At 41.7% G+C, this 16,277-nt stretch overlaps 1 protein-coding gene across 2 annotated transcripts in view; it reads left to right on the top strand.

Annotated features, from left to right (window-relative positions):
• hdac8 (histone deacetylase 8) overlaps window positions 1-16,277 on the top strand; it is a 72,568-nt gene that overhangs the window by 9,270 nt on the left and 47,021 nt on the right. For both annotated transcript variants that reach the window (XM_078412324.1, XM_078412323.1), the window contains exons 4-5: window positions 11,719-11,860; window positions 16,031-16,143. In XM_078412324.1, the coding sequence (XP_078268450.1) occupies window positions 11,719-11,860; window positions 16,031-16,143 (255 nt within the window). The remainder of the gene's footprint in view (window positions 1-11,718; window positions 11,861-16,030; window positions 16,144-16,277) is intronic.

The following is a 16,277-nucleotide window of genomic DNA, read 5'->3' as shown; positions in this document are numbered from 1 at the left end:
CAAGGTTTTTCTCTACTATCCATCAACCTCCACAAAGCTCCACCTGAGCTCTCATAAATCTAATATTTAGGTTATATAAAAAGGAGATGCAATATCTGCAGAGTCTGTTGGAATTCTTCTGGTATGCCACATTCCTTGATGTTTAATTTGTGACTTCTGTGCCCTAATAAACTAGGGTAAAACTTTGCAGATACACATGCAGCAGGTCAAGTTTTTCCCAGACTGCTGATGGGTGCAAAAGTGGCCAGCTGGAACATTGCTGAACGCATCAAGTTTTTTAGACCAGCTGTACTTTTTTGGTTCACTTTTTATGTTTCATAAATGAATTTCCTGCTCTTGGCTTTTGCCTTTGATTAAGTCCATATGTTTTAAGTATTAAATTCAGATCAATGTAAAGCTGTTTTTCCAGGAAATAATTTGAGTAGATTCAGCTTTCTGGAAATTGTGGTTATATTAAAGGCACTTTCAGTTTATTTGTCTTGATGTGTTACCTACTCCAAATATTTAATCATAAAGTCAACCAGCAGAATGTCTGTGGAGTTTTAATCTCTGTAAATTTTCTCTCAAGTGGGTGGAAAGAGTTCAGTTTTTTTAAGTTGTCGCCATTGAGAATGACTGGCTATACATTTGGTCCATTGACTGTGTTATAGGTGGCAATCCCAATGCCTTTTGCTGCCTATTTGAAAGCGGAATGATGATTTTTTTTATCTCTCAATCCAGATAATCTGAAAACCTTCTATTACATTATTGTTGTTCCAGGATAGTTACGTGAGAATTATCTTTTAGAGGGAAAAATACCAAAGCTCTCCTCTCCAGAACCTCTGAGTTTATGAAGCCTTCCTGTACACCGCATTATTTCATTTTGAAGCAATCTGATTTTATCTAAATGGGATAAATTCCATTTTATCTAGTTTCTGAGAGATGGTCGCTGGTGCAGAATAACCCGAGCAGATAATTGATTTCGGAGAAACATTTGTAAAGTAAACAGTCTCTGCATCGATCTCCTGTAATCGAACCTATTTAAGTAAAACTCAAGGCTGAAATATCCTTGACAGGATTTGAGAATGCAATTTTTGTGAGCTACTCTAACTTATCAAACCATACAAGACTTACCATTCCCGTACAGCACTGGACTCTTCTAAACTAATTAGGAAAACTGCTAAATATTGATTTTTGGAAACTCGCCTTCCTTTCATTCACCGAATTTCATTCCAATTGGTCAAGAACTCGCTCAAACTGCAGTTCCACAAAAGGCCAGTAAAACTATTGGAATAGCAAGGGAGGAGAGAATGAGGTGTGACCTCTAAAGCACAATCTAATTCATTGTGTTTCACAAGCCACTAGATGGCATTAGGTGCCAGTTTAATAGAAAATCCATGCTGCCTGTGTCTTTGATATGTATATTATGGCAGTTTCCAATGTTATCATCAGAGCATTATTTAATTTCAGCGCCACATAAAAAAATATAGTTGTACAGTTAATCCCCTTATTTTGCAGCCGTTCGGGTAGACAGTACTTACAGAATTCACAAATCACTATTCAAAAATGTCAGGTATTTATTCACAAAATGCTGGAATAACAGCAGGTCAGGCAGCATCTCAGGAGAGGAATGGGCGACGTTTTGGGTCGAGACCCTTCAGACTGATGTCAGGGGGGCGGGACAAAGGAAGGATATAGGTGGAGACAGGAAGACAGTGGGACATCTGGGAAGGGGAAGACAGGGACAGAGGAACTATCTAAAGTTGGAGAAGTCAATGTTCATACCACTGGGCTGCAAGCTGCAGTTCGAGTCATAGGGCTATACAGCATTGGAAATACCCTTCGTCCCAGTTGCAGCTTGCTAACCAAATTGGTATTCTGGGTTAGTCTCATTGTCCTTTATTTGGTCCATATCTCTCTGAACAGCTTCCTATCCATATATCTGTCCAAGCGTCTTTTTGTATGGAATAAAATTTGCTTTTGCTGAATTTGCGTGTAAAATAGAAATAAACACAAATTATTTTCAACTTGTGTTTCTTGACATGTGCTGAATACATGGCTTTAGCATGTTACAGAAGATCACAATGTGGACCACTTTCTACGAATGCAACTCCTCCCTCCCCCCCCGCCCCACCCGTAACGTGGAGGTCCCTGCACGTAGTATCCCAGCACTTCAAATGCTAGATGTTTATGCTGCTGGTTTGTCATTTCTGGGTCAAAATACGCAATCTTATTAAGAAAATCATCACACTGATTGAAGTGATTGAAGGAAAGGACCTGGCAGTGTTTCGTCAAGCAACAAATAATAGACAATTAACATAGCTTACTCAGTACTAATTTGTTTTACTTTTCTTGGGAAAAATTGTCTTGAGCAGCATATTGTTTCAGTTAGAAGTGAACTAAATGTGAGGAAATATTTATTGTTTTTAAATTGTTCTGAAATATTTATAATAACCTACAGAAAATAACACTTCACTGTAGTAAAGTGTCCCCCGAGATACTCCAGCAGATCATTATCAAACACAATGAGATAGCAGAATATAGATAATCTAAAGCTTAAATGAAGAGGTAAGATTTAAGGGGCATCAAGAACAATGGTGGACCAGGGAATTTTAGGAAGAAATTGCGTCTCAACAGCTGAAGGCAGAGCAGCTAATTATGGAGCATTTATAATTAAGGGGACACATGATATTAGGTATTTTGCATTACTGAAAGGTTGGAGGAGGGTAGAGCACAAGGGAAGGGCAAAGTGACAGGAATTTGAAAATAAGGATGTGAATTTAAAACTGAAGCAAGGGTCTCAACCTGAAGCGTCACCTATTCCCTTTTCTCCAGAGGTGCTACCTATCCGGCTGAGATACTCCAGCATTTTGTGACATCTGTGATGTAAACCAGCATCTACAGTTTCTTACGCAAGGCAGTGCTGAACTGTGAGTTGGATGATATAGGGTTGATCAATGAATGAGAATGAGTGTGAATTATAGTATGGTCATTGAGAAAGTTGTGATATCAAATAGCATCCAGTGCAATTTTTTAACATCACCTGCACAATTGAACTTGCATATTTGTGACAGGTAAAAACAAGCTTTATCTTTATCTAGGAAGTTGAGCCATCTTCCGTCTTAGTTTAGAGTACAAATTTAACCTTCTCCATTGCCAGGGATTTTGAGCATCCATTATCTTGCAGGTAAGTAGTCTTTAAGTAGATTCCATTGTGTTCACTCTCATCATCAAGTCTTTCTGTGATAGCCTCAAGGTCACTGCTTCTATATCTAGCTGACCAACTTCCAGACATGTGAATTTTCCGCGTTTTTAAAATCAATTTTCCGTGCTTTTTGCATGATTTCCGCGTTTTTCACAATACAATACAATACAATACAATATATCTTTATTGTCATTGTACCCAGGGGTACAACGAGATTGAGAATGCGCCTCCCATACGATGCAATAATTTAATTAATTTAGACAACAGCAACCCAACGAAACAATTGTAACAGTTTTAGACAGGATAAAGTGCAAGTTGATCTATGCGTTGTGACCATCCGGCTCAGCAGGACCGGTTCATAGCAGCTATGGCCCTGGGGATGAAGCTGTTCCTGAGTCTGGAGGTGCGGACGTAGAAGGCCTTGTATCGTCTGCCCGATGGAAGGAGTTCGAACAGACTGTAGCAGGGGTGTGAAGAGTCTTTGTGGATGCTGGTTGCTTTTCTGAGGCATCGTGTGTTGTAGATGCCCTCCAAGTCTGGTAGCTGTGTTCCGATGGCCCTCTGAGCTCTATGGACTACCCGCTGTAGAGCTTTCCTTTCTGCCTCCGTGCAGCTGAGGTACCACACAGGAATGCCATGCGTTAGGATGCTCTCTATGGTGCAGCGGTAGAAGGTCGTCAGCAGCTGTTGGGGTAGACCAGACCTTTTCAGTGTTCTTAGGTAGAACAGTCTTTGCTGTGCCTTCTTGACCAGCGCAGCAGTGTTATTGGACCATGTTAGGTCCTCAGAAATGTGAGTGCCCAGAAACTTGAAGCTGGACACTCTCCACACTGTCCCCGTTGATAGAGATCGGGGCATATTCCCCGTTATGTGACCTACGGAAGTTGATGATCAGCTCCTTGGTCTTGGTGGTATTTAGGGACAGGTTGTTATCCGAGCACCAGTCCGCCAGGTTCTGCACCTCCGCTCTGTATTTTGTTTCATCCCCGTTGGTGATAAGCCCGATCACCGTTGTGTCGTCTGCAAACTTGACAATGGTGTTGGTGTCGAATGCAGGAACACAGTCGTGTGTGAAGAGGGAGTAGAGCATGGGGCTCAGAACACAGCCCTGTGGTGTGCCGGTACTCAGGGTGATAGTGGAGGACAGGTGCGGGCCCATTCTCACTGCCTGCGGTCGCTCCAGCAGGAAGTCCAGGATCCAGTCACATAATGACGAGCTGAGGCCTAGCTGGTGGAGTTTGGTGATGAGCTTGGTGTGGATGACTGTGTTGAAGGCGGAGCTATAGTCTATGAATAGCATCCTCACGCACGTGCCCTGTCTCTCTAGGTGAGTCAGGACAGTGTGACACTTTGCCAAAATAAACGGAGAAATTGGATCGAAAAAAAGAAAGGGAAAAAATAGAAAATAAACGATGTATAGACTTGTAATGAACACTAGGGTTCCGCTAGAGATTGCTCGGGGTTCCGCGAGAAATCCCCTGCGCCCTGGAAGTCTCCCTGAAAATGTGGCACCTAGGCTGGGCAAGGCAGTCAATCTCGACCTCATCGGGACTTCCACGGCCGATCTGTGGGTTGAATTTGCAACCTGCGGCCGGGGCTCTGGAACTCCAGCCCAGCTGGAGCCAGCACATCAATCCCCATAGCCGACATCCTTAGCCGGCTGGATAAACTAACAAAGCTCTGGAACCAAGAGTACCAGAAAATCAGTGGTGGAACTGTAATGAATAAATATTAAATTTAAGTGCAAGATTATATAACTAAATAAATTAAAATAATAAAAGTTATTAGTATATAGTGACATATTCACATTATTTTGTAATGGCCGTTTTTACTTTGAAATTCACTTAAAGAGGCGTGAAACTGGTAATTTAGTGTGTAAATTTCCCAAAAAAAATCCAGTTTTTGACCCCGCTGTACGCCTCGTGCAAGCGCTCGGCTCTTTTCCTCTTTTTTTTTTTACCTCATTCACATGCCTGAACTTCCTCAGATATCAAGTTTGATTAAATATCTGCCCCACACCCAGGGCTTCCTCCATTAGCTTCATCTCTGCAGAAATGACAAGAATGACCATTCATTGCAGAACATGTGAGAGGCATATTGCACCATTCAGTATAAAATGTTGCTTCTGGTTGACCTTGCACCAACACAATGCTACTCGAATGCACCTTCAAATGAAAATAAATAAAAATATCTAAGTACAAATAAAAATTTATAGGTAAGCTGGGTTATCCAAACTTCGGCTTGAAGAATCAGTTTTAGGTTTGGATCAGCAAACAGCAGGCCGAGGGTGTGCCCATCGTTTCTTTATCTGAGATAATGGGCCTTTGACAATGACAAATTAGATAGTCATGTAGAATGATCTGATTCTGTTGTGAGTTGGCATTCGGTGCTCGGTTACCATTATCACTAGGTATAAGGCTTGCATATGGTGCAAATCGCTAACACTAAAACAAGACTTTGCTGGAAGATTGAGACTTGTTTTGGCTTTAGTGAGCCAGATCCTTCCTGGTCACTGACAAAGAGCACAAAGATTTTCTCCAGGTAGGTGATTTATTTAACTTTTCTTGCTTGAAGATTGCTTCCTGCCCCCTGCCTTCACATCACACAGCGTACTGCCAAATGTTTAAATCACCATCAGCGGAACACTTGATCTCAGCTCATCACTGTCATTTATTTCTCCATGTCCTACACTTCTCTTGGCATACCTCCCGTTCACAAAATCTGCTGTCCCCAACTCCAGGAAGCAATCCTCTTTCACTCCATTTAGAACTGTCAACATCCAACCTAAGTCTCAGTTATCTGTTAAATCTCTTCCCACCCCCACCACCAGGTCTTTGTGATCTTGACTGTAATGCACTCCCCATGACCTGTTCACAGTTCATTGTAATGAATGAAAATTGCAGAGAGAATTCAAAAGAGACTTAACTGCATGCTAACCTGAAAAAGACAATAAAACCATCCACAGAATGTCAAAGCCGGGTGGGATGAATGGTAAACGGTGAAGATTAGTACCCCATCTCCCCAATCATTATGCTGCATGGGAAGTTCAACAAGAAAATAAAATAGGACAGTTGGAGTTGTTGCTCACAAGGAGATGACAGACAAATCCCCCGATGTAACCTCTGTGAATCTGTTCGAGGGTAAATGTAATCACAACAAAGGGAATGGTGATATTAGAAAAACAGGGTGAGTAAAGACGAAGGGATTGAGAACTTGAGAAGGCATTGTACCTGATGGAACAGAAATATAAGGAGCCATGAAGATAAGAGGTCTAGATGGAGTGAAGGGAAAATGATAAGGAAAGCTAGAAGTGGAAATATTACACATGTATTTCTGTAAAGAGAGGCCACTAAAAGATACACAAATGGATATTGAATCTCAAGCAACATAGCCTTGCTAATGCTGCAAAATTCAAATACATATGTCCAGCTAGTAAATGAGAAATAGAAAGATGACAAAGAAAGGATCCTTGAGATTGGAGATTCTGTGGAGAATTATATAAGATCATAAGAGGATGATGTGGTCAGAGAATTACTGATAAATCTATTAAGAAAGTAAAATGTAATTTCCTTACCCGGAGATTGGTTGGAAAGTGGAATTCAGTACCTGGAAATGGTTAAGACGGCAAAAACCAAACTTGTGGAGGAACTCAGCTGGTGAAACAGTATCAGTCATGATGCAAAACATTGACTTTGCCTCCAAAGACGCTGCTTGATCCACTGAGTTCCCTGAGCAGTTTGTCATTTTTCCCCTCTAAATTCTGGCATCTGCAGTCTCTTGTGTCTCCAGTGATGGACAGATTGGTTCAATGCTGATGAATCTTTAAAAAAAAACAATAGGAGAGTCAATAGCTTAGCAGATAACAACAGTGGATTATTAGATGCAAGATAGATAATGTTAATGGAAAATTTAAGCAAAGATGCAGCTAACTAGAGGCACAACAGCTGACCCTTGGGGAGAATCGCAATCTTGATGTCAGGAGAAATTATAAAATTTGGAACCAAATTTCGGAAAAGGTCCTGGGAAAAACAAAGAGCAGTGACGGACAGAGATGGTAGCAACCATTTTATAGACGGTAAAGTAGCATGCAGCCGGGACAGAGATGCATAGTAAAGAGCTCCACAGGGAGCTGCTTGTCTATAAGCCTGCAGACAAGTTGAATATTGTCATTTTGTGCCACAGATTTTATGTTTAGATCTTGTTGTGGAGTGATTGTATTGTGAAGATGGTGTTTGGAAGAAAATCAAACTTGAAAGAGTTATTCCACAGCATTAATTTGGTCATGTATATCCTGAAGAGTGGAGTTCTGACAGAGGCTGTGTACATCTTGGTTGTGATTGATGTACAAAAACTGGAGTAAAACTGAAAATTTTTGCAAGAAAGTAAAGTTGAGTAGCTGGTGTACCAAAGGGTTAATTTGTAAACTGAGAGGAAAAGTTTAGAAGATCACTTATACTAACTATTGAAACGTGAGGTCAATTCAATATAATTTCTTTAAAACTGTGTCGAGCCTTTAAAGTTTAAGCATGAAATATTGATTCCAAGAAATAATGCTGAATAGATGCAAAAAAAATGCTTAGAAGGCATCTCTAATGTGACTTGTTTTGGATGCTATACTTAAGAAAAGATGTCACGGGCACAGAAAGAATCAAAAGAGATTAAATGAAATGTTGCTAGGAGGGAAGCCTTTAGTCACAAGGAGAAATTACAGTCCATTCAGTATTTAAAAGATCTTTTGTATGTTAGTGTTAAGTATTCCCAAGCCTATTTTCACCGTCATAACTGAAGGGTATAAATTTAATAATATCACAACATATGCAGGAGTGATGAAGTGAAATATTCATAAACAGTTAGGATTTATCATGTATCCCAACAGCAACAGTAATGGAACTGAATAGATAAATTAACTTAAAATAAATTAAATGTTTGAAAAGTAAAAGGAATTAAAAGAGTGTAGCAATGGGACCGTGCATAATCATTTCCAATTTACGGCAAGATTTCCTCTGTACAATAAAATTAATAATTAATTGATCAAAATACCATAAATCATTCTCATGGCATTTTGTAGATTGATTCCATACTTGTAGGCATAAAAGTATAAATCTGTAAGGATAAGTATTTTTCCTCAAAATTAATGTTTATCTTTTAAAAAATTGTCTACGAATATTTTCTTTGAACTCGTCTGTAAAATGATGCTGGCTTCTTTCAAGCAGATCAAAATCAGAGTTTGTGGATTGGAATTTTGGAAAAGATTCTTGGTCATCAGAAGTTTTGGCGGATTTGCACATTTGGAATTACAAGCTTAATAGTAGGGTTGACACAGTGGCGCTGCAGTAGAGTTGCTGCCTTGCAGCTTCAGAGACCTGGATACGATCCTGACTGAGGGTGCTGTCTGTACAGAGTTTGTACGTTCTCCCCGTGACTAACGTGAGCTTTCTCTAAGTGCTCCGGTTTCCTCCAACACTCCAAAGACGCATAAAGGTTTGTAGGTTAATTGGCTTTGGTTAGTTGTAAAAATTGTCCCTGGGATGTAAGATAGTGATAATGTACGGGGTGATCGCTAGTTGGCGCGGACTCAGTGGGCCGATGGGCCTATTTCTGCGCTGCATCTCAAGTCTAAAGTGTTCCTTTTAATGGTAAGCAAACAAAGTAGAATAATCTTTCCTTTTTTTTGCATTGCTATTCATTTGTACACATTAACCTTTTCCCATCCGGTGCCACCACAGTGCCCTATATTTCCAGATTCAAAGGAATTTTGGTGCTCAAAAAGTTAACGTCATCTGGCTGCATTACCTACAAAGAATAATGGTCACAAGCACAACTTCTCATGATTTCTAAAATGTAATTTGCTTGTGAAAAATTCTGTACCTCCTGTCTGCCTGAGTCAGAAGAGGATCTTCAACGTGAACGCGGCGGCCAAGTCTTTCTCTTGTTGCTAGGTGTTATGTCGTCTCAGACTGTGTCTTGCAATAACTCTATAGATAAGGATTAGTGTCAGTCAGGTTGCCTGAAAGCTGGGACTATTCCAGCACAGAGGAATTTCAGTTCACAAAACTCTCATTATCTTTCACTTAAACCTGATCTAACAAAGGACCTTCTGTGGAACTGTTAGCAGCGTATACTGCAAAAGGACAAAGGCAACCAGACTAGTGTTTCCTATTCTGAAATCCCACTCTTTAGCTCTCAATTGGCTTTGGAAAGAGGTTAAAAAAAGAATTTCTGTTGCATTCTGTGGAACAGGATCCAGATCTTCTACAGAACAAAGGCCTTATGCTCTGGTGTTGAATGAAATAGAATGAGGTATGGAGGGGGTAATATAGGAAATGGTGTCTGCATCTGGATGTGAATCTGCAGTTTTGTTCAAATCCTTACGTCTTCAAGTTAATCTGCTATGTTGAATTTAATGCAATGTATTTAAATAATACATTTATATTGCTTTTCCCTATTGTGAACTATTCTGAGCAGAGGTTTGGTCATCTAGCTCTTTAAAGAGGGGTTGGGGGGGAAGAAATAAACATGGCAAATCAGATGAATATGAAATATTAGCTTCTATTTGAAAATGAGGAAAATTATCTCAAACTGCCGTGGTTGGACCCTTTGGTACAGAACTATCTTGTGCATTTAGCATGATAATACAGTCACTGGGAACAGTACAAAATGATGTCGTTTGAGTTTACTTTGATACGTATTTCTTTCCTACAGACTCCCTCTCAGGAGGGGGGAAATGAAATGATTAGTTGTTCTGGGGAAAATTAGTGACTGAGAGGCTGAATTGTTTTTGTCTGATATAATGCAATTCCCAGGGTCTTGCTGATGAGCTGCAGAGGGCTAGGAACAGATTATGAGTTTTTTTAGCTCAGGAAATAAAATGTGTAATTAGAAAGGTTGAAACAGGAAGAGAAAATAGTTTTTGTTAGTTCAGTTATTATATGTATTGAAGACAAAAACTGTGCAAAGGGCATTTTCAGTTTTTGGTATGCTGAATTAGCAATCACAGATTGGATAATGTTAGAGGAGCTGAAAGTAGCTTTCATAACCATGGGTTAGGGAAAATCGAAAATCAGTTATGAAAATATATGTATATATTTTAACAAAGCCTTTGACAAGATACCACATGGTAGACTTTGCAGAATGTTAGATCACATGGAATCCAGGACGAGTTAGCCAATTGGGTAGAAAATTGACTTGAAGGTAGTGACAGAGAGTGGGAATTGAGAGTTGTTTTTCAGACTGGAGGCCTGTGGTGTGCCACAGATATTGGTGATGGGTTGACTGTTGTTCATTATTTATATTTACAATTTGGATGAGAATGAATGGTCAGTAAGCTTGCAGATAACACTAAAATTGGTCGTATAATGGACACTGAAGAAGGTTATATAAGATTGCAACAGGATCAAGTGGGCCAATGGGCTGAAGAAAGGCAAATGGAGTTTAAATCCAATATAAAAATGTTGATTTTGTTCAGACACACCCGGGGATGATATGCACAGTAAATGATAAGACCCTGGGACTGTTGTAGAACAGAGAGAACTAAGGTTCCTTGAAAGTGCTATCACAGGTAGACAGGGTGATGAAGAAGCCATTTTGCCAGCTTATCATTGGTCGGATTTGCGTACAGAAGGTGAGTGTCATGTTACAACTGTATAAGACAATTGTGAGGACCTATTTTGAGTACCTGTGCACAGTGCTGCTTGCCCTGTTATATGAAAAACTCATGAAACTGGAAAAAGATGAAAAAGATTTTTGAGGATGTTGCCAGGACTAGTCGGTTTGGGTTATAAGGAGAGGCTGGATAGGATAGCACCTATTTCCCTGGAACATAGGAGGCTGAGAGATGATATTGAGATTTATAAAAATCATTAGAGGCATAGACAAAATTAATCGCTGCAGTATTTTCCCCAGTGTGGGGGAATCTAAAATTAGAGGGTACAGGTCTCAGATGAGAGATTTAAAATGGACCTGACGGGCACCTTTTTCCATACAGAAGGTAATATGTATATGGAACAAACTGCCAGAGGAGGTGGTAGAGGTAGGTAGAATTATGAAATTTAAAAGACACTTGGACAGACACGTGGCTTGAAAAGATTTGTAGGGATATGGACTAGGCACAAGCAGGTGATACTAGTTCGGATGGACAGTGGTCAGCATGGATCTGTTCGGCCAAAGCACCAGTTTTATTGCTGTACAGCTCTATGACTGAACCAGCGTGTTAACTGTGAACAGAATTGAGCTTGGCTCTGATTTTCACCACAGTTGAATAACTTTGTGCAATATATTTTCATAGCTGACATTAGAGTAATGGTCATTTGTGCGATCACCTATGAAAGGATTTTTAGGATAGCATGGAAAAAATAGCTGGAGAATAACAAGGAAAATAAAAAAGTGAGTAAAGTGACACGAGTTTTTGTTTTAAGAAGTACAATCTGTGGTTAAGTCCTGCATGCTTGGACTTCTTTTGGTTTAGTTTTCATGTTTGGAATTGAATTTGTTTAATCAGTGTTTTATAACCTCTCTCCAATGTTTGCATTTTTCAGGTTATGACTGCCCTGCAACAGAGGGAGTATTTGATTATGCCGCAGCTGTAGCTGGAGCCACTCTTACAGCAGCCCAGTGTTTGATGGACAAAAAGTATCAGGTTGCAATAAACTGGCCTGGAGGATGGCATCATGCAAAAAAGTAAGAGTCTGGAAAATAATAATAAAAGTAAAATATTTTTTAATATATCAGGTCCACCACCAATTTTCCGGCAACTGGTAGTCCGTCCCCCAATTTAATCCAGACAAACTCCGGCCTGGCTGAAGCCAGCAGATTTGTTCCCAGTACTGACTTCTGTGGCTGATCAGCAGGTCTAATTTGCTGGCTGGTGCTTTGGAATTCCGGCCTGGCCATAGCCAGCGGATCTGTTCTTATAGTTGACTTCCGCGGCCAATCGCGAGTCGTATTTGCCACCTGTGGCCAAGGCTCTGGTTCTCTGGCCCGCTGGAGCCAGCAAATCCGTTCCAATAGCCTACTTCCTCTGCCGACTTTGCGAGCCAGTATCTCGGCCCCCCAAGGACGTGACCTGTTGGTCCGGAAAACGGATAATCCAGAAAGGGTCTGAAACCAAGGCTGCTGGAAAAAATTGGTGGTGGACCTGATTTGAAAATAATTTGATTAAATTTTATTAATTGAGTTTTTGTTTACGTCCTTTAATATGTTTTCCAAACTGTTGGGCTTGGGCATGACATTTTACTCAGAGTTGTGATGCCCTGTGCAAAATTCAAAATGATGGAATATTCAGTCTGGATCTGCATAGTAGACTTGGTTTTCCAGAATGTAACATTTTTTAACATCTTTTCTGATTTGGGCATCACTGGCAGAGCTAAAGGTAGACACAGAATGCTGGAGTAACTCAGCGGGTCAGGCAGCATCTCAGGAGAGAAGGAATGCGTGACGTTTTGGGTCGAGACCCTTCTTCAGACTGGCAAAGCTAACATTCATGCCCTATCCCTAATCATCTTTGACAACAGTGGTGAGCCACTCTGTTGAGCAGCTACACTTATTCTGACGAACTGCTCCAACGATGCTGTTGTCAAAGGAATTCCAAGATTCTGCCGAGTGAAGATGATGGAGGGACGATGTATTGCCATTTAAGAATGATATGGAACTCGGAGGGGAACCTGCTGATGGTGATTTTCCCATGTGTTTGCTTTCCTTGATTTTATTGGAAATGATTTTGCATTTAGAAAAGATGTTGTCAGGGTAGACTCAGAGAGTAGCTGCAAAATATAGTTTTTTGTCTTGTGCTCTGTAGACATTAAAAAATATATACAGGTCCACTACCGATTTTCCAGTAACTGATGGTACTGCATCTCCTTTTATTGGACAAAATTATGAATGAATAAATTTGAATGAATACACTTATGCATACACTTGAAATCCCCCCCCCCCCCGGAAGTTGTCTTGAAAATGTGGTGCCTAGGCCAGATTAGGCTGCTGGTTGGGACTGCCATGCCAATTGGCAGATTGAAATTGCTCCCTATGGCCAGGGCTCTGGAACTCTGACCCAGCAGGAGCTGGCAGGTCAGTTCCCATAGCTGACTACCACGGCCTATTGGCAAGTCGATTTGCCACCTGCTCCCGGGGCTCAGGAACTTCGGCCCGACCAGAGCCGACAGATCCGTTCCCATAGCTGACTTCTGTGGCCAACTTTCCCGGCCAGTATCTCGCGCTCCCTCCCCAAAGATGTGACCTCTATTGGTCCGGTAAAACAGTTTATGTGACAAGACTCTGGCACTAAGGGTGCTGGGAAATTGGTGGTGGACCTGTATTAAATAAAGAGAATGCAGCAACAGATGGGTCAGATGTTGAGATGCACATTAGATGCAAGTGATGGAGATTGTGTGCCTTCTTCATTTGAATTCACTAATTTCCACAAAATACATTTATTATTGGTCAACTATGATGCTCAACTATGCTTGTTCTTAGAAAATGTAATTACATATAATTTAAAACAGATTTTGACTTCTAGTACTTGAAACAGCAAAGTCAGAGATTGAGCATTAAAGAGAAAAATTGGGTTTGGATGATAGTATTGACTTGTCCATGTCAAGCCAGATGCCCCATCTTAAGTAGTCCCTTTACCCTTGATTGACCCATATCCAACCAAACCTTCCTATCTATCTGTCCAACTTGGTAGATAGTTGGTTGAAGTATCAGTGGAATAAGCTTTGAGAAGAAGCGTTTTATTTTGTGGGAGAGGTAACAAGTGCCAGATATTTTTATTATTTAAAAATAGGGGAATGACATATGCACAGGTAGGATTTAAATGCAACCTTATGATTTAGCATGTTTCTTGCTTGTCTTTTTGGGAGGTTCATTGCACCCTGCAGTTTTTAAATTCCATGGCCATCACTTTACTCTCTTCTCACATTTGTATTAATGGTTCCTGGCCGTTTTTCTGAAGTTCTTGCATTATGATATCCTTATAGTACAGAAAAGTCCAGAAACTACATTAAAAATACACTGTGGTTTTGTCAGTACCTCTTGTGTGTAGTTTCAGTATAATCCATGTAAATCTATTGTACACTGCTACGGAATCCTTTTTTTTGAGGAAGGATTTATAAGGTTTATACATTTGATGCAGTCTACATGAATTTTAGCTATCACCAATCCTCTCCTGCATTGGTGCAGAACCCCCTCCTCCATCCCCTTCCCTCTCCCCTCTCCTATCCCCCCCTCCCCCGACCCTCTCTCCTATCCCCCCTCGCCCCCACCCTGCCCTCTCCCCCCCAACCCCATCCCCTTCACACCTCCCCTTCCCCCCTCGGTCCAACCGTGGCCTGTTGCCGGGCGGGGAGTGCCCCTGTGGCTGTGGGCGGGCAAGGGGGGACAGGGAAAAGGCACTGACCTTGTAGTAATATCTTCTATATTATTATACTGCAAAAACTCAGATCTTGTATATATATATATATCCGTATCTATGTATCTGTGATTTCGCCAAAACGGTAAACCGTAGCGCCACAATTTTTGCACCACCTTAATCATCACTCTCCCCGCCAGTGCCTATAACAATTTCATTTAAATCGCTCTTGTATTTTTTAAATTACAGACCTTTTAAACTTCAAGAATCTCATTTCTAAAGTCCTTTTCCCAAGGCCTGCTGTGTGTATGACGTCACCACGCACGCAAGGCCTCTCTCCTCACTCGCACACACAAGATGGACGTCGTTAGCGGAGCCGCCCGTCCGCAATCAGGGGCTCCCCTCTCCTCTCACTTCTCTTTCCCCTCTCCCCTCGCTTCTCTCCCCCCTCTCCCCCCTCTCCCCTCCCTCCTCCCCTCTCCTCTCTCCCCTCTCCCCCACAACCGCCGTGAGTAATCCCAGCTCGGCTAGGCCACAGCCGCCGCCGCGCTGCCCGGCTCCAGCAGTCCGCCGCTCCGGAAGAGTAAGAGTCGGGGGGACGGGGAGGGTGGGAGGAGGAGAGAGTGGAGGTGGGAAGGAGAGTGGGACTGGGGAGGGGGACAGCGGGGGTGATGGGGAAAGTGGGGGTGGGGGAGAGTAAGAGTGGCGCTGGGGGAGGAGAGAATGGGGGGGGGGTGGGAATGGGCCCAACTTTGTCTAGTATATACTTTGTCTAGTATATTATTAAAACTCTCTGTCCGTGTGTATGTGTGTTTGTGCGCAGCATAACTTTTATGGTTCGCACAGCCAAAACGGTACACCATAGCGCCACAATGTCTGCACCACCTTACTCACCATTATCCTGGGCATAATATGTAACAACTCTCATTCAAATTGAACCTACATTTTTAAAGCTAGAGACATTTTAAAGTTTAAACATTCACTTTCTAACCCATTTCCTGAAACTCCTCAGCGTATGACGTCACAATGTTCCACGTTCCACTTCATTTGCTCCTCACTCGCCAAAACAAGATGGCCACCGGCGGCGCCACCGCCGGCCCGCGCTCAGTCCTTCCCTCTCCCCTCGCCTGGCCCCGGCCTCAGTCCTTCCCTCCCCCCTAACCTCTCGCCTGGCCTCAGTCATTCCCTCTCCCCTCCCCCTTCACCTCTCACCTGTCCTCAGTCATTCCCTCTCCCCTCCCTCCTCACCTCTCGCCCAGCCTCAGTCGTTCCCTCGCCCGTCTCCCCTCGCCCGGCCCCGCCCCGGCGGAGACTCGCTTGTTAGTATCTTTACTTGTTCATTTAGAATTATCATTCAGTTTCGTCACTGAGATTATTTCTTCGGATCACAAAAAAATGGCAAAACCTATATCTTGTAAATATGTGAGTATAATAGAGTATAACCTGTGAATATAATAGAGAAAAATCATCATGTTCTTATATCTACCGATTTTTCCCCCCGATAGAGATGAAGCATCTGGGTTTTGTTATCTGAATGATGCTGTGCTTGGCATTCTAAAGCTGCGAAAAAAGTTTGAGCGCGTTTTATACATAGACATGGACCTTCATCACGGAGATGGTAAGATTAAATCTTCCAATTTATTTTATTTGCAATATCATGATGTGACATTATTAATACTAAATTGAAGGATATTCTGTTTCTTAAGAACAAGAGCAGTAATGCAATCATCTGCTGCAAACTCAGGCATATGT

This window comes from Rhinoraja longicauda, chromosome 15 (genome assembly GCF_053455715.1).
Source record: "Rhinoraja longicauda isolate Sanriku21f chromosome 15, sRhiLon1.1, whole genome shotgun sequence".
Lineage (NCBI taxonomy): Eukaryota > Metazoa > Chordata > Chondrichthyes > Rajiformes > Arhynchobatidae > Rhinoraja > Rhinoraja longicauda.
The sequence above is the reverse complement of the archived record's forward strand: the minus strand, read 5'-3'. Positions and strand labels throughout refer to the sequence as shown.